We start from the raw sequence: 20,077 nt of genomic DNA on the forward strand, positions 1-20,077 counted from the left end.
TGGAAAGTAAAGTTAGCAGGTCGGAATACTAAACATCATACTTATGACTTCATAAAGGAATGTTTACTTTTAAGGAATTAAATTAAACAATCCATTCCAGGTAGAAGTAATAGATAAGCATAAATCAGACTCCGAAATTCATTATTTCTGCCTTTATTTTGCGCAAATAAACTTTTTTGCTTACGGCGCTTAGCATATCTCGTTCACTTTTTGCACAAGCCGTAAGCAAAGGGTTAATGAACAGGTAGAAGAATGAAGAAAATCATTAAAAACTGTAGAATTTCAACACTGATTCATAACATTATATTTCACTTTCAGCTTATTTATTCAATTACGCGAAATATATGTCCTGTTTTAGCTATAAAAAAAAAGGATTTTTGTGTAAATGTCTGTTTTTTAGTTCTCTTTCTGTAATACTCTCCTAGAGCAGTTCCCATGAAAATAAATGCAGGGAATATTTAACATGTAAGTATGAAATCATGAACTGAATATCCTGTTTCATTAGGTTTGTTCATAAAATGTAAAATTAAATCATAATACTACTTATTAACATCTGGTCAAACAAAATGCTTAAAAATCAGCTTATGTTTATATTTTTAATATTTATCGAACACGATATTACTTTACTTCATTCATTCAAATACTTATTTGAATGTTATGCATCCAAAAACAATAAAAAAGAAAAAAATATCAAAAAAATCTTTAGTTGTTAACTGTGTTTAACACTAAGTAATTTAAACCTGTTGTAAATGATAAAAGAACCTTCGAGAAAAACTTAACTCATTTGCCTTGGAAAAGTTTAACCATACCCTTCTTAATACCTGGATATCGCATTTTCTGACTATCACATGGTTTTGGGCCACCAATCACCATTAGAGTGAGCACCAGTTACAATGATGTCACGCAGGTTGTGGCGTCGCTGCGGTAGCGATTACTATTGATGAAGCGAACTGAAGTAGTGCAGATCTTCAGAGTATAAAAGTGACGACGTGGATGCGATAATGGCTTTTTTCCACGTATTTTCTTCAACTGCTAGCTGTGCCGAACGAGAGCACGCTGGGCGTGTGAAATGTTTGTTTAATCTAATAAATGTTTTCTTTAGTTGTTTATTAGTCTCAAGTCTTATTTCCGGAACACAGGATAGTTCCAGAGCGTTCACCAGATGAAACTACAAGTGGTGACCCGGTGAGTTTAGCATTTCTTGTCGTAACTTTTCGGTTCAGTCAAGATGCTGAATATGAGATTTAGGTTAAAAAATTTTAAAATGAAATTAGTAGTTTAAATGTTAGACTGATGTTTTCATTGTTTTAAGTACTTAAGAAAAATTTCCCTACCATATTTAGAGTTGTTGCATTTCAAAATATTTACGCTATATTTATTACTGGTTTATAGTATAGAATTTGTAATATATTTTATGCGTATGTAGTTTTTTTTTCTAAATTGTTAAGTGCTACTGTAATGGAAGGGGAAACTTTACTTTCGAATAATGAAAAGTCAGTGTTTAAGAGTAGTTCATTTGGTGAAAATTCTACTGTAGCAATAAAGACTCCAGTTTTTTGGAATGATGAGCCTGAACTATGCTCTGCTCAGCTGGAATCCCAATTTAAATTAGCTAACATTACAGTTGATTCCACTAAATTTTATTATGTTGTTTCATCCTTAGGTAGTGATCATTTAACTTGAGTTTCAGATAATGTACTAAATAGACCTGATAGTGAATTTTAAAATGAAATTAGTAGTTTAAATGTTAGACTGATGTTTTCATTGTTTTAAGTACTTAAGAAAAATTTCCCTACCATATTTAGAGTTGTTGCATTTCAAAATATTTACGCTATATTTATTACTGGTTTATAGTATAGAATTTGTAATATATTTTATGCGTATGTAGTTTTTTTTTTCTAAATTGTTAAGTGCTACTGTAATGGAAGGGGAAACTTTACTTTCGAATAATGAAAAGTCAGTGTTTAAGAGTAGTTCATTTGGTGAAAATTCTACTGTAGCAATAAAGACTCCAGTTTTTTGGAATGATGAGCCTGAACTATGCTCTGCTCAGCTGGAATCCCAATTTAAATTAGCTAACATTACAGTTGATTCCACTAAATTTTATTATGTTGTTTCATCCTTAGGTAGTGATCATTTAACTTGCGTTTCAGATAATGTACTAAATAGACCTGATAGTGAAGCTTATACTCAAAGAAAAACTAGGTTAATTGCACAAAATGCTGATTCTGAGTCATTACGTTTAAAAAAAATTGCCTTCAGGTATTGAGTTAGGCGATAAAAAAAACCTCAAAACTTCTTTACGAGATGCAAAGTTTAGCTGCGGTGGCGATTACTATTGGTGAAGCGAACTGAAGTAGTGCAGATCTTCAGAGTATAAAAGTGACGACATGGATGCGATAATTGCTTTTCTCCACGTATTTTCTTCAACTGCTAGCTGTATCGAACGAGAGCACGCTGGGCGTGTGAAATGTTTGTTTAATCTAATAAATGTTTTCTTTAGTTGTTTATTAGTCTCAAGTCTTATTTCCGGAACACAGGATAGTTCCAGAGCGTTCACCAGATGAAACTACACAGGTCATCGGGCAATTTTTTGGCTCTAGCAACAAGAATATTTTTAAATACTGAGTACATACTCTCCGATTTTATTGGAAATATGTAATTAAATCAGAAAAGAAAGATGTTACGCAGAAAATAATTAGGATACTGAAAAAAAATGAAACAAATACTCTATTCACTTTTTTTCCCATTAAGATTAATAATGAGATATTACCAATGAGATATTAGCTAAAACAGCCGCAACTGCTGCTGCAATAACAATGACCTGGAATAAAAACATATATTTTAGGTTTAAAATTTTAATAAAGTAAACTTTGTTTTGTTAATCAAATAATAGGATGCGCAAAATTTTGTTACATTTGATTTGATTATTTACAGTGCACTAGAGCTAAGCTATTACACTATTTGACACTACTAGAGAATTCTTTAAATTTTGATTTGACTATAAAACTGAAAAAATATGTTAGAAAAATGTATATCAAGATTCAAGTTAGGAAAAAAGTTTTAAGCAATCTTTTCTATTTTTTTAAAAATCATTTTTCTTTTAATGCTAATAAATATTAAATAAATATTAAGTTATTACTGTCCATATTCTTAAACTAGAGTTTTGAATAGTTAAAAGTTAATAGAGCATTTATTTTATTTTATTTTTTCAATTTCAACAGTTAATATAATGAAATAAATGCTCTCATTAACTTATGATTTTAATTAATTATTTCATTGTGATGACGTTTAAGAAATTAAATCAAAATCGGTATTAGTTTAAATATAAGAAATTAATAGTTTTTCAAGTAACAACAAACCTCAACAAACAAGTACTCATAATATATCTTAAATTTCGTCAGGTCACCATAGATGCCCTCATGCTTGAAAAACTTAGCTATTGCTATACTGATGGAGGGTAAAGTGTGCAAAATGTCTTTTTTTTTCAATCTTTCGACCTTATCGTTGAAGTAGCGTGCAAGACTTGTAGCCAATTTGCCTTAATTTTGTTCCGTCAGCACTCCCTGGTTTTTCAAAAAAAGGTAGACTGCTTTAGTGTATTTTTGGAAATCTTGGTCTGATGTAACAATGCTTCCAATTTTTTTTTCCTTCATTAAAAATTTGTTTGGAAAGGCTCTCTGGAATCTTTACACCAGCTGCTTGATTGAAACCATTTATGGACTCACGCACAGCTTCTTTAAATTCCTTCATATTTCCATATGATACTGTAAAAAGTGTGTTGAAATTAATGTCCGGTATTTTGCTTCTTACTTCTTTCACAAATGATGTGCTTTTAAAATCATGACTTTGAGCATTGTCATAAATTTTATCTACCTCATCAAACAAGTACTCATAATATATCTTAAATTTCGTCAGGTCACCATAGATGCCCTAATGTTTGAAAAACTTAGCTATTGCTATACTGATGCAGGGTAAAGTGTGCAAAATGTCTTTTTTTCCAATCTTTCGACCTCATCGTTGAAGTAGCGTGCAAGACTTGTAGCCAATTTGCCTTAATTTTGTTCTGTCAGCACTCCCTGGTTTTTCAAAAAGAGGTAGACTGCTTTAGTGTATTTTTGGAAATCTTGGTCTGATGTAACAATGCTTCCAATTTTTTTTTCCTTCATTAAAAATTTGTTTGGAAAGGCTCTCTGGAATCTTTACACCAGCTGCTTGATTGAAACCATTTATGGACTCACGCACAGCTTCTATAAATTCCTTCATATTTCCATATGATACTGTAAAAAGTGTGTTGAAATTGTTGTCCGGTATTTTGCTTCTTACTTCTTTCACAAATGATGTGCTTTTAAAATCATGACTTTGAGCATTGTCATAAATTTTATCTACCTCATCAAACAAGTACTCATAATATATCTTAAATTTCGTCAGATCACCATAGATGCCCTCATGCTTGAAAAACTTAGCTATTGCTATACTGATGGAGGGTAAAGTGTGCAAATGTCTTTTTTTTCCAATCTTTCGACCTCATCGTTGAAGTTGCGTGCAAGACTTGTAGCCAATTTGCCTTCATTTTGTTCTGTCAGCACTCCCTGGTTTTTCAAAAAGAGGTAGACTGCTTTAGTGTATTTTTGGAAATCTTGGTCTGATGTAACAAAGCTTCCAATTTTTTCTCCTTCATTAAAAATTTGTTTGGAAAGGCTCTCTGGAATCTTTACACCAGCTGCTTGATTGAAACCATTTATGGACTTACGCACAGCTTCTTTAAATTCTTTCATATTTCCATATGATACTGTAAAAAGTGTGTTGAAATTGTTGTCCGGTATTTTGCTTCTTACTTCTTTTACAAATCCTTTCTCGTTGCAGTCACCATTTTTGACGATTCCAGAAAATATAATCACACTGAAAAGGAGTGGCAGTGAACTAGCCATGTTTAAATGATCCCAAGAACTATGTCCTTCGGATAATTTTTGTCGAATGATGGGAACTGCACTGTGACGTGGACAATATATATACACCAGGTAAATTAAAGAGTGATCATATATCATGTAGGATTTGGCACACTATCTAAAATTGATCTCACGTTGATTGATTGTTTGAACAGTTTGTAAAGTTAATTTATTTTAAATTTAATAAGCTCTCGGACACGTAGTGTAATAAAAGTACAATGTGATTTATGATTAAGTTGATGAGCAAATATTTTCGGATAACTGGGCTCATTATTTCATCATACAGTTGCAATTATTTTAGAACATGTGCCAGATCTCTTTTTTCCGTGGTTTGGAATCGGGTAATATTAGAAATATGTCGGATAAAAATTTTAACTTGAGTAGTACATTTTTTATACAACAACTGCATTTGTATATTAATTTTTTAAATTATTAGTTTATGACTAATATTTAAAACTAATTTTAAAATTTAACTACTTTATTTATCTTTATTTTAAAGTGTTTTTTCACTATGTATACTTATGATGACCTCGGAGTTCACACTACCCTCTATTGTTGTCTTCTAAAACAGGGCTCAAACGTACAGTACAGTTTTTGACTTAATGCAGCTACATTTCTGAACTCTTTTTTTGTTCCCATTTATAAATTTTTAAAAAAATACTATTAAGTTTAAATAAATAATTTTATTTCATAACCGTCGTAGAACAGCCGACCCAATTTTTTGGATTTATGACTACTAATGTTCAACAACATAGCCTTGTAATTTTAACCCAAATCTAGAAGACAAGGGAACTCCTGAATCAAGTGTTATTGGAAATTTTTCTTCGTGGAGGATTATTTGATGGAACCAACCCGCATTTGCGTTACAAGGAGCTTCCCACAAAAAAACATAATTAACCGCATAATAATAACCACATAACCAACATAATGATTCATAATTAACCAGAAAAGCTTCCCACGGTTAGCCTGACAGCATGGTGACTCTAAATCATGATCCATCTATCTCTGTGGTTGCTTAACGTCAGCACTGTAGTCGATGCAAGGCAGATGTGGATTTCATATTGATTCATATTTATATATATATATCTAGATTTAAGCATTTTTTTTAAACTTTTATATACTAATTGTCATGGCAATAAAACTCTTTCTGCACTCTAGCATCTTTTCTAATTTTACTTTTAAGATAAATACAATTCTTATTTTTTAGTTTATAAACATAAAACTTATTTTCTAATTTAAACCAGATTACAGTGCTCAAATTTAAATATTTTAATTTAATATTTAAATATTTTAAATTTAAATATTCACTCAAATAAACTAAAAAAGCTAAAAACCTACAACTAATAAACTAATAAATTATATTATTTCCCAGTCTGTTCTAAAGCAGTCATTAAACTTACACTACACCTACCTTAACTGTTAAATATTTTTGAATTTATTGAAACTAATATTTTTATTTCACATTTGTTTTAATTTTATTTTCAACCATGTTTTCTTTCTCTTATACACTAATAAGGAAAACTCCAAAATCCACTCTACACTCAATTGTTTTGCTGTTTATTCTAAAACAATACTTCACTTTAAAACAGTTCTAACTCTAACTGTCAATTTTTTCATTCATGAATTATAAAATAATTGTGAAATTTAAATAATCTTTTATCTTTTTTTCTATTTTTAACGTGTTAATGATTTTTTCTCGCTCAAATATACTAATAGCGATTACCACAAAATCTTTCTTTGCTCTATTGATTTGTTTCTTATCACGAAGCAATTTTTACTTTACTTCCTAACCATCGTTGAACAGCTGACCCAATGTTATAGATGTTTCAACTATCAATAACCAACTGCATAGCTTTCTAATTTTTGACCCAGTCCAGTAGACAAGGGATTTCCTGGATCTAGTTTTTGGAGAAATTTGTAATCGTGGAGGACTTTTTTTTTCTTGAACTAACCCACATTTTTATTAAATGGTGAGGAAAACCATGAAACCAGGTTAGCCTGACGGCATGGGGACTCTAACCCGTAATCCGTTTACCACGGATGTTATTTTAAGTCAGCACTGTGGTCGGTGCAATTATTGCAAAACAATTGCCAAAGTTGATTGCTTTAATATGTTAATCTTAACTCTGTTTTTAAATTAATTCAATTTTCAATTTGATCAATTTACTAAATTTGCTAAACTTTGATTAATTTACTAAAGTATTTTTTCTTTCAAATAACATCATCATGATTATCCTTCTAATAATTTTAACTTAGTTAAATTGCTTAGCTCAGTAAAAAAATACAAAAAAGTAAATAAAATAAAATAAAATAAAACGTAATCCAAAAAAGTTTTTTTTTCTTGCTACAGGTGGAGCAAAAGCACATTCTTCGATCTTGGGATGGTATACAATGAACATGGCATGCTTTTTTAAATTGTTTTACACCGTTAGCACAAACTACATCTTATTACTTTTAGAATTTTACTATTTCATTTCACACTAATACTTCTTTGTTTAACAGAGCTGTACTGTAACTTATACATTTAATTAACGTGCCTGTTGTTGATGCTGAGCTTAAACGTTTTACTTGTCTTTCAACGTCTTTCCTTTATGTTTTAAAAATGTTTATAATGGAAATTGGTGTATTTTCACAGAGAACTATCGAGAGAATTCTATAACGCAAACACTCCATAGAGTGTCAAATAAGAAATAAATAAGAGATTAATAACTTGAACAAATTGAAAAATTCGTAAAAATAATAATGGTGGATTTTGATTGATGTACAGTCCGCAAAAAAAAAAAAAAGATATCACCCTGAATAACTTTCGTTCTAATGATCGGATTTTCACGAACTAAGTGTCAATCTTAATGGTTCCAGGGGGTGACCTCAAATATGCTAATTAATTAGTGCTAACTATTAATTAAGTTACGAAATCAGACACAAAAACGTACTTTCTCTGAATAAACATGTATTTTTTTTTACAAATTTGGAATCCAGACACTTGAATTAGGGGGGGTAGACAAAATTTTGAAAAAATTGGGTCTTAAATTGCGTCACAATAAAGGTTTATATATTTGGCGATAGTCCAGAAAACCGCCAAAAAAACACGCCAGTGCAAATTAATATTTTAAGGTAACCCATTGACTAATTCAAAAGAAGAAGACTTAATTTCACTAGGTTGCTAAGCAACCAATTTCTGACTGTAAAAAAAAAAAAAAAATATATATATATATATATATATATATATATATATATATATATATATATATATATAATGCTCTGTGATTGCTCGGAGAGGTTTAATAGAAATATCTCAAAGTTAATAGAAAATATCTCAAAGTTTCTAGGGTATAAACAATTTTTAAGCTAATTTCTGTCCAAAAAGAAAAAAAAAATTTTATTTTAATCTCCTTTGAAAAGAAAATTTGAATCGATTTATAAATTATTTATGATTTTCTAAGTTTTTAGAATTTAAATACACGAACTTTTTATCTGATATTATTTAGATCAGGGGTCGGCAACCTGTTTGTCCTTAAGGGCGCAATACTAAATTTGAAAATCTCCGAGGGCGCATATTTTACAGATAATCATGCACAATCCTAAACTCAACTGACTACTTGCTGTATATCGCCGTTTGACAAGAGTTAAGTAGATCGTTCTGGCTATCATACATTTACATTAGTCCAGCAAGGGCGCATTAAAAATTGATCGGGGGCGCCATGGCGCCCGCGGGCGCCGCGTTGCCTACCCCTGATTTAGATTATATTGTTTTTGTTATACTTATTCGAGGATTTCATACTAAAATCAAATTAACATAACTTATTATGGCTCTATACAAAATTTTAGGGATAATCATTTTTACAGCTTTAATCGAGTGTTCTAGGCAAGAAAGTTTGAAGAAAAAGAAGTGCTTGAAAAATAAAATGTATATTGTATAGTAATTCTAATGCGCATTCACAAGGTTTTCTATAATTTACGATATTTCTTTTTTCTATAATTCAAGGAATTGCTGAATGTTTAGTGGTATTTTAAAAACATTGAAATATGTTATGTTTAAGAATAAGATATTGAAATAATATGTTGCATATTGTAAGATTCATTGTTTAAAAAATCGCTTCATTCTGCTAGATATTTAGGTTACAAGGCTTTCTTTGGATAAAGATGATTAGCAAATACCATCCTCATCTTTCGATACATTCTGAAACTTACATTCGCAAATTCACCATAAAATGTCGCAGAGCATATTCTTCAAATACGATTACAGCTACATTTACCATCAAATACTGCTACTAAGATTATTTTTGTTTTCTTATATATGTTACCGGACAAAGTATGAAACGCCGGTATTGAAAAGAATGCCTAGGCATTCTATACAATGCCGGATGTTTTCAGCAAAGTATGAAATGTGAGAGGTATTACATACTTTCCCTAGGCATTCTATAGAATGACAAATGTTATTTAGGCAAAATATGAAAAAAACATAGTGATGAGGTCATTATGTTATATTAATGATGTACATGTTACTGTGAATGACCAAAATCGGTGCTTGTTGACTTTCACCGGGGAATGTGGACAATCACATAGTCGCTTTGGTGAATGTCCGAAATATTTACTACATCCGATTTGATATTTATCTATTCGTGGATATAATTACATTTATTCGATATTTTAATACTTACTGACGATAGATTAGAAGAAACATCAGTGTTTGGAGTATCAGGCTAATATGTATCGGGCAATGGCACTGAACCTTAAAAAAACATCGGTGTAGGATATACCGGGCAGTGGCACTTGACCTTAAAAAAGCATCAGTTTCTGGTATACCGGGGAAATGTATACCAGGCAGTGACACTTGACCTTAAAAAAACATCAGTGTCTGGTATACCAGGCAAATGTATACCGGGCAGTGGCAATTAATTAGAACTAGTGTGACTAGACCTTTGGTAAATGCCCGAAATATATACTAAGTCTAGTTAAGTGCCATAACCCGGTAATACATTTGCCCGGTATATCCTACACTGATGTTTTTTTAAGGTCAAGTGCCACTGCCTGGTATACATTTGACCGGTATACCCTACAATGATGTTTTTTAAAGACAAGTGTCACTGCCCGGTATACCCTACACTGAAGTTTTTTTAAGGTCAAGTGCCATTGCCCGGTATGCATTTGTCCGGTTTACCCTACACTGATGTTTCTTCTAATCTATCGTCAGTGAGTGTTAAAATATTGATTAAATGTAATTATATCAGCGAATAAATTAATATCAAATCGGATGTAAGAAATATTTCAGACAATCACCAAAGCGACTGTGTGATTGTTGACATTCACCGGTGAAAGTCGACATTCTCCAGATTTCGGTCATTCACAGTAACATGCATTTCTCAAAAATAAAAATGTCATTCTGAAAAAAGAAAACTGAGAGTTCCTTTAAAAAACATTTATTCAAAATGTGTAAAGAAAAGTAAAAAGTTGTGCAGGACATAATTTATGCCTGTCTTATTAAGGGAAACAAAATTTCCACATAAAAAATAAGAAAATAACCTAATTGTCATTTTTGAATGACATTTTGACGAATGCATTTTATACTTTGCCGGTTTCTCACTTGGCATTCTATAGAATGCCTAGGAAATGTGTGAAATATACACCGAAGAGACATTACATTATAGCCACCCTGCTAATAACACGTAGGACGACCCTTAGCCCTTAAAAATGCTAGTACTCGCCGTGGCATTGATTCCACAAGGTTCTGATAGAGTCTGAGGTATCTGGTACCAAGCGCTCACCAACTGGTCCTGCAATTCCCTCACATTGCGAGGGGGTAGCGTGGCAGTATGAATTTGGTTTTCCAAGTAGGACCACAAATGCTCTATTGGATTAAGGTCAGGTGAATTGGGGGGCCAAGATATGACTTGAAAGTCACTGGAATGTTCCTCGAATCAATCCCTGACGTGAAAAATTTATTAGTATATTAATGATGAAATAATAAACGTAGTAGGGTAAAGAATAAGATTTTTAAAAATGTTAAAATTTAATTAAATAGTTGGTAAAATAGTTCTGCGAAACACTTCCGGATAGGTGATTAAAAAATTACTTTTAAGATTAAGACGACATATAAGATGTTGAGAAATTTACAATGATGTGAGAGATGCTTAAAAATGTTGACTACGTATTTTATTATTATTTATAAAAAATATATTCAAGAAATTGATAAATATTTTATTCCAAATCTATTCATACGTATGTATATTATAGAAATTGTATTAGTTATTGAGAAAAAAAACTAAAAAATAAAAAATAATCACATTAAATAAGCAAAATCTGGTGTATTAAATAGTTTATGTATGTGTTTATGTATGGTTATGTTATAGAATGTGATAGAATCACAAGCATGATTCTATCACAAGCATGCTTTTATAAAACTCAACATTCATTGATTAAAATGTTTTATTCAAATTTCTTTACTAAATTTCAAATAGAATTTTAGACGACTAAAAAAGAAATATCGTATTTTATAGTTTTAAAGAAATAAAAATAAAAAGATTAGCAAACGATTTTTAGCGAAAAAAACATGAATGAAATTTTACGCAACTCGCGCTAAGTCAAGTTCCTCGTAAGTTTATCACATTTTAATATTAATCGCCCCATTAAATCATTTCTTCATTGTCGCCAAATTATTTTTTTTAAATAATTAATTTGAATTTTTCTCATCTTCTAATAAATAAAAACAATAGAAACTTTAGATTTTTCAATTGAAAAATATGTTGATTAAAATGGTATAGAAAAATCCCTACCTTATAATTCAAAATTTTTTCATCCTCACTTTAATTAAATAATAAAAAATAATAAATAATTATTAAAAATTATTTTTTTCATGAAATTATCTTTGGGTAAATGAGTTTTATGAGTGGGTGCAATTTTTTTTTGAATTGCTTCATTAGTTTTTAAAATATGACTGAAAACACAAAAAACGAAATTAACATTAAAGGGTTCAAACTTTGAATCGCTCTCCTGACCAAACCATGGGGGCCACATTTCCCAGATTGCGGCTACCCCCTATATTTTGAAGATAAGGAATCCAAATATGCAAAAAAAATTATATGTTTATTCAGAGAAAGTACATTTTTGTGTCTGATTTCGTAACTTAATTAATAGTTAGCACTAATTAATTAGCATATTAGCCCGGAACCATTAAGATTGACACTTAGTTCGTGAAAATCCGATCATTAGAACGAAAGTTACACAGGGTGATATCTTTTTTTTTTGCGGACTGTACCTATATATATACATATATATACATATATATATATATATATATATATATATATATATATATATATATATATATATATTATATATATATATATATATATATATATATATATATATATATATATATATATATATATATATATATATATATATATATATATATATATATATATATATATTATATATATATATATATATATATATATATATATATATATATATATATATATATATATATATATATATATATTATATATATATATATATATATATATATATATATATATATATATATATATATATATATATATATATATATATATATATATATATATATATATATATATATATATATATATATATATATATATATATATATATATATATATATATATATATATACAATGAATTTTTCAATACGAATTTTTCAATTTGTTCAAGTTATTAATCTTTTATTTATTTCTTATTTGACACTCTATGGAGTGTTTGCGTTACAGAATTCTCTCGATAGTTCTCTGTGAAAATACACGAATTTCCATTATAAACATTTTAAAGCATAAAGGAAAGACGTTGAAAGACAAATAAAATGTTTAAGCTCAGCATCAACAACAGGCACGTTAATTAAATGTATAAGTTACAGTACAGCTCTGTTAAACAAAGAAGTATTAGTGTGAAATGAAATAGTAAAATTCTAAAAGTAATAAGATGTAGTTTGTGCTAACGGTGTAAAACAATTTAAAAAAGCATGCCATGTTTTGTATACCATCGCAGGATCGAAGAATGTGCTTTTGCTCCACCTGTAGCAAGAAAAAAAAACTTTTTTGGATTACGTTTTATTTTATTTTATTTTATTTACTTTTTTGTATTTTTTTACTGAGCTAAGCAATTTAACTAAGTTAAAATTATTAGAAGGATAATCATGATGATGTTATTTGAAAGAAAAAATACTTTAGTAAATTAATCAAAGTTTAGCAAATTTAGTAAATTGATCAAATTGAAAATTGAATTAATTTAAAAACAGAGTTAAGATTAACATATTAAAGCAATCAACTTTGACAATTGTTTTGCAATAATTGCACCGACCGCAGTGCTGACTTAAAATAACATCCGTGGTAAACGGATTACGGGTTAGAGTCCCCATGCCGTCAGGCTAACCTGGTTTCATGGTTTTCCTCACCATTTAATAAAAATGTGGGTTAGTTCAAGAAAAAAAAAGTCCTCCACGATTACAAATTTCTCCAAAAACTAGATCCAGGAAATCCCTTGTCTACTGGACTGGGTCAAAAATTAGAAAGCTATGCAGTTGGTTATTGATAGTTGAAACATCTATAACATTGGGTCAGCTGTTCAACGATGGTTAGGAAGTAAACTAAAAATTGCTTCGTGATAAAAAACAAATCAATAGAGCACAGAAAGATTTTGTGGTAATTACTGTTAGTATATTTGAGCGAGAAAAAATCATTAACACGTTAAAAATAGAAAAAAAGATAAAAGATTATTTAAATTTCACAATTATTTTATAATTCATGAATGAAAAAATTGACAGTTAGAGTTAGAACTGTTTTAAAGTGAAGTATTTGTTTTAGAATAAACAGCAAAACAATTGAGTGTAGAGTGGATTTTGGAGTTTTCCTTATTAGTGTATAAGAGAAAGAAAACATGGTTGAAAATAAAATTAAAACAAATGTGAAATGAAAATATTAGTTTCAATAAATTCAAAAATATTTAACAGTTAAGGTAGGTGTAGTGTAAGTTTAATGACTGCTTCAGAACAGACTGGGAAATAATATAATTTATTAGTTTATTAGTTGTAGGTTTTTAGCTTTATTAGTTTATTTGAGTGAATATTTAAATTTAAAATATTTAAATATTAAATTAAGATATTTAAATTTGAGCACTGTAATCTGGTTTAAATTAGAAAATAAGTTTTATGTTTATAAACTAAAAAATAAGAATTGTATTTATCTTAAAAGTAAAATTAGAAAAGATACTAGAGTGCAGAAAGAGTTTTATTGCCATGACAATTAGTATATAAAAGTTTAAAAAAAATGCTTAAATCTAGATATATATATGTGGCGTCATCAAAGACTCATCACATCGAACGTCACACAGAACGTCAGCTTCATTAAAATGCAACGAGGTTGGAAGAAACCGATCTCTCAAGATGCAAATCAGCTTTCCCGGACTGCGCGTGCCTGCACTCAAGAAGGATAAAAACCAGCTCACCGACGATCAGGATACCACTTCGACTTCAGCTCTCACCCGGAGATGTGTGCAGTACCTAAGCCACCTTGTCCCGAATTACTGATGTCTTCCTACTTACTCTGATGATAGACTTTATTTTGTAAAACCTTTTTTTAGTACTTTAGTTGTTTGTGAAGGAAATAAACCAAGTTATAGTTATAAAATGTCTGGTATCTTCCACATCCTTCCAAACACTAAAGATGGTGACCCCAGGACTAGAACTCATTTGAATGGAGTCTTGCAAGATTCAAGAAATTTCCGCACGTAAGTTCCTTATTTTTGCTCATAAAAGGTTTTTTTGATTGCCCTCTGCCGTACAAGGAATATTCTGTGCCTTTTTTGCATTATTTTCTACAATGCCTACAGATAGTGAAGTCATGCGTGTGGCTGTTAAAACACCTCCTGTTTGGAGGGATAATATAGAGTTGTGGTTTAGTAACATTGAGTCCCAATTCGAAATTGCGAACATTACTGCGGACTGTACCAAATTTCACTACGTTGTTTCTGCATTGGACAGTGAACTTTCGTCTTTTGTCTCTGACATAATAAAAAATCCTCCGGCTGAAGATTCCTACGCAGCTCTCAAAAAACGTCTAATCGATCAGTTTTCCGATTCTGAAAGTGCTCGTATTAGGACTTTATTATCTGATATGTCGTTGGGTGATCTGAGACCGTCTCAACTTTTACACAAAATGACTCAATTGTCCGCTACTAAAGTTTCAGATGAGGTACTTAAAATGCTCTGGCTTCAACGTTTACCATTAAACATTCAACAAATTTTATCAGTCAGTTCGGATAAGTTAGAAAGTTTGGCTACAATAGCCGACAAAATCTCTGAAATTACTAATATAACCCCTAACGTTTCTGCAATACAAGATGACTCTGATAGAATTAGTAGACTAGAAGCAACTGTTGCCGAACTGAATAAAACCATAAAGAGACTTTCATCATTTAGGTCAAAATCTCCCAGAAATAGATTGCGAAGCAAGTCTCCAGCAAGAAAACAGTATTCTACGTGCTGGTACCATTTTAAATTCGGAAATAAAGCGCTGAAATGCAAGCAACCATGCAGTTTTCAGGAAAACTAGCTTGCTCGCAAGTTTCGGCGACGGCTTCTGCGAGTTATGATCATAGTCGCTTATTTATTAAAGACCAAAATTCCGGTACGAAATTTCTGGTAGATAGCGGATCAACAGTTTCGGTTTATCCCGTTCAGCGTCCAGCAAAACATCTTGATAAAAATATCCAATTACTTGCTGCTAACGGCTCGAAAATTTCCACTTATGGGAAAAAGGTGCTTATATTAGATTTAGGATTTCCGCAAACTTTTCGGTGGACCTTCATTCTGACTGATGTGTCACGGCCGATTTTAGGTGCGGATTTCCTTGAACGATTCGAACTCATTCTGGATATTAAAAATCGTCAACTAATCGATAACACATCTGCAAAGCACATTCGTGGTTTTTACGCCTCTCAGCCGAGTAATAGCATTACCGCAATAGGTAAAAATTCGGTATATCATGAACTTTTATTTAAATTTCCGAATTTGACAAATCCTTCAGTTAATGTCGTAGTTAAGGATCACGGAACTACGCACTGTATTATCACAAAAGGTCCTCCTCTCTGTTCCCGAGCTCGTAGGTTGCCGCCTCATAAATTGGCTGCCGTTAAAGAGCAATTTCAGGAGATGGTCGACCAGGGAATTTGTCGTACTTCCAGCAGTCCTTGGAGCAGTCCCATACATCTCGTGCCAAAGGGGAAGAATAATTGGCGTATTTGTGGGGATTACCGCCGGCTCAACAGCGCCACGGAGCCGGACAGATATCCAATACCACACATTCAGGATTTTGCCTCTGAATTACATGGAAAAACAATTTTTACAAAACTGGATCTAAAACGCGCGTATCACCAGATACCTGTTGAACCTAGTGACATTCCAAAAACTGCTTTAATCACACCAATAGGGTTGTTTGAATTTAAGTACATGACTTTCGGATTAAGGAATGCAGCCCAAACCTTTCAACGGTTTATTGACGAAACATTAAGAGGTTTAAAATGTTTCGCATACCTTGACGACTTACTTATCGCGTCAACGGATTTTGAAACACATTTATCGGACTTGGAGGCTATTTTCACGCGTTTAAAGGCTAAAGGACTGGTTTTAAATTTGGATAAATGTATATTTGGTGCAAAAGAACTTACTTTTTTGGGATGTCTAGTTTCGAAAGAGGGAATCAAACCAGATCCCGACAAAGTTGCGGTACTTAGCAACTATCCAAAGCCAAACAAAGTTCGTGCCTTACGACGGTTTCTAGCAATGGTCAATTTCTATCGCAGATTTATTCCCAAAGCTGCAATTCAACAAATGGCACTTTACGATCTAACTAAGGGAAGGAAGAAGAATGACTCCACCCTTTTACAATGGACTGATGAATCTAATAAAGCTTTCAATATTTCCAAGGAATCAATCGCAAACGCTGCACTTTTAGCACATCCATACCCTAATGCTAAAATCTCTCTTTCAGTTGATGCTTCAGACCTTGGCATAGGAGCTGTATTACAACAGCATATAGCTGATGGGACCGAACCACTTGCGTTTTTTTCTCGTCGTTTAACACCTGCTGAAAGTAAATACAGTACTTACGACCGAGAATTGCTTGCGATTTATAGTGCTATTAAAAATTTCCATTATACACTGGAAGGTAGATCCTTCACAGTTTTTACAGACCATAAGCCGTTAATTTTTGCTTTTAGCCAGAAACACGAAAAAATCTCTCCCCGTCTACTCAGACACTTAGATTTTATTAGTCAATATACTACTGACATTAGATTTATTTCAGGCAGCGATAACGTTGTCGCAGATGCATTCTCTCGTATAGAGGTGATAGATTTACCTAGTACGATAGATTACGCAGCAATGGCGGAGGAGCAATCAAAAGACGCTGAGCTGAAGGAATTACAATCTAACCCTTCCTTGACGATCAAGCCTATCGTTTTTAGCTCAAGTGATCTACCACTATTTTGCGATACCTCTACGGGTAACATACGCCCGTATGTTCCAGAGAGCTTTAGACACCTTGTGTTCCAGTCAATACACAGCTTGTCTCATTCAGGCCCCAGACCGACTACTCACGCTGTTAAACAGCGATACATTTGGCGATCTCTGAAGAAAGACTGTGCGGAATGGTGCAAGAAATGTGTAGATTGTCAGCGATCAAAAATTTCACGACACACCAAAACTCCTCTTGGGCAATTTCCAACTGCTGTCGACAGATTTCGACACGTCCACTTGGACATAGTGGGACCACTTCCTCCATCGCAAGGATACACTTACATCCTCACGTGTATCGATCGCTTCACTCGATGGCCTGAAGCTATTCCCCTGAAAGATCAGTCTGCTGAAAGTGTTGCTAACGCTTTCTTTTCAGGATGGGTTGCTCGGTTCGGTGTGCCAGAGATTATTATGTCTGACCAGGGTCGTAACTTTGAAAGTAATTTATTTTTAGCTCTTTCGAAGTCTCTGGGTACCAAACGTAATAGAACCACAGCTTACCACCCTTCTGCAAATGGCTTGATAGAACGCTTTCACCGGCAGTTAAAGGGAGCCCTCAGGTGTAGTCTCGCCGGCACTGAAAGATGGATGGAAAAATTGCCGATCGTCCTCCTGGGAATACGAACTGCCTTAAAGGAAGATCTTAACACCTCGACAGCAGAACTGGTATACGGCTGTAATCTTCGCCTGCCTGGCGAATTTTTTTCTTCTATTTCAGGTACGAAATCTCCACAGCAACTGCTACTATCCTTGAAGGAGCACTTCCGGCAGATTCGACCAACACCTACCTCACGTCATGGATCAACGGAGATGTTTGTCCATGCTTCCCTGAAAGAAACCTCGCATGTTTTCATCCGTGACGATGCTGTCCGTCGTCCATCCCAGTCTCCTTACCTTGGTCCTTATCCTGTGATCGAACGCAAGCCGAAGTTTTTTCAAGTCCAGATCGGAACTAAGAAGAGATGGATCTCCACTGATAGACTTAAGCCTGCCCATTCTTTTTTACAGATTCAAGAGGCTCCAGTCATCCCGCCGTCGATACATCCCGAGAAGTCTGCTCTTAAGACGTCCACAACAACTCGGTCCGGTCGACACGTCCGTTTCCGGATTCCCGTACCTTAGCGTTCTGGACTGGTGGGGGAGTCCTGTGGCGTCATCAAAGACTCATCACATCGAACGTCACACAGAACGTCAGCTTCATTAAAATGCAACGAGGTTGGAAGAAACCGATCTCTCAAGATGCAAATCAGCTTTCCCGGACTGCGCGTGCCTGCACTCAAGAAGGATAAAAACCAGCTCACCGACGATCAGGATACCACTTCGACTTCAGCTCTCACCCGGAGATGTGTGCAGTACCTAAGCCACCTTGTCCCGAATTACTGATGTCTTCCTACTTACTCTGATGATAGACTTTATTTTGTAAAACCTTTTTTTAGTATTTTAGTTGTTTGTGAAGGAAATAAACCAAGTTATAGTTATAAAATGTCTGGTATCTTCCACATCCTTCCAAACACTAAATATATATAAATATGAATCAATATGAAATCCACATCTGCCTTGCATCGACTACAGTGCTGACGTTAAACAACCACAGAGATAGATGGATCATGATTTAGAGTCACCATGCTGTCAGGCTAACCGTGGGAAGCTTTTCTGGTTAATTATGAATCATTATGTTGGTTATGTGGTTATTATTATGCGGTTAATTATGTTTTTTTGTGGGAAGCTCCTTGTAACGCAAATGCGGGTTGGTTCCATCAAATAATCCTCCACGAAGAAAAATTTCCAATAACACTTGATTCAGGAGTTCCCTTGTCTTCTAGATTTGGGTTAAAATTACAAGGCTATGTTGTTGAACATTAGTAGTCATAAATCCAAAAAATTGGGTCGGCTGTTCTACGACGGTTATGAAATAAAATTATTTATTTAAACTTAATAGTATTTTTTTTAAAATTTATAAATGGGAACAAAAAAAGAGTTCAGAAATGTAGCTGCATTAAGTCAAAAACTGTACTGTACGTTTGAGCCCTGTTTTAGAAGACAACAATAGAGGGTAGTGTGAACTCCGAGGTCATCATAAGTATACATAGTGAAAAAACACTTTAAAATAAAGATAAATAAAGTAGTTAAATTTTAAAATTATTAGTTTATGACTAATATTTAAAACTAATGTAAAAAATTAATATACAAATGCAGATGTTGTATAAAAAATGTACTACTCAAGTTAAAATTTTTATCCGACATATATTTCTAATATTACCCGATTCCAAACCACGGAAAAAAGAGATCTGGCATATGTTCTAAAATAATTGCAACTGTATGATGAAATAATGAGCCCAGTTATCCGAAAATATTTGCTCATCAACTTAATCATAAATCACATTGTACTTTTATTACACTACGTGTCCGAGAGCTTATTCAATTTAAAATAAATTAACTTTACAAAGTGATCAAACAATCAATCAACGTGAGATCAATTTTAGATAGTGTGCCAAATCCTACATGATATATGATCACTCTTTAATTTACCTGGTGTATATATATTGTCCACGTCACAGTGCAGTTCCCATCATACGACAAA

At 32.5% G+C, this 20,077-nt stretch overlaps 2 protein-coding genes across 4 annotated transcripts in view; both read left to right on the plus strand.

The window, feature by feature from the left end:
* Positions 1-296: 296 nt before the first annotated feature.
* Positions 297-20,077, plus strand: part of LOC107450189 (glutathione S-transferase 1) — a 120,001-nt gene continuing 100,220 nt past the window's right edge. For 2 of the 3 annotated variants that reach the window (XM_087162575.1, XM_087162574.1), the window contains exon 1: positions 1,007-1,185. Coding sequence is in view for 1 of the 3 variants with exons in the window: in XM_087162571.1 (XP_087018697.1) it covers positions 15,499-18,618 (3,120 nt within the window). In the remaining 2 variants the exon portion in view is untranslated. Of the gene's footprint in view, positions 1,186-14,262; positions 19,099-20,077 lie in introns of those variants that run through there. The other variant, XM_087162571.1, reaches the window with a different exon arrangement.
* Positions 14,801-15,497, plus strand: LOC147816430 (uncharacterized). Its single transcript, XM_087154858.1, has 2 exons — positions 14,801-15,338; positions 15,400-15,497. The coding sequence occupies exons 1-2, from the start codon at positions 14,801-14,803 to the stop codon at positions 15,495-15,497; spliced, it is 636 nt and encodes a 211-aa protein (XP_087010984.1).

The sequence above is a fragment of the Parasteatoda tepidariorum genome, chromosome 1 (assembly GCF_982258835.1).
Source record: "Parasteatoda tepidariorum strain Cologne lab strain chromosome 1, Ptep-v5.0, whole genome shotgun sequence".
NCBI lineage: Eukaryota > Metazoa > Arthropoda > Arachnida > Araneae > Theridiidae > Parasteatoda > Parasteatoda tepidariorum.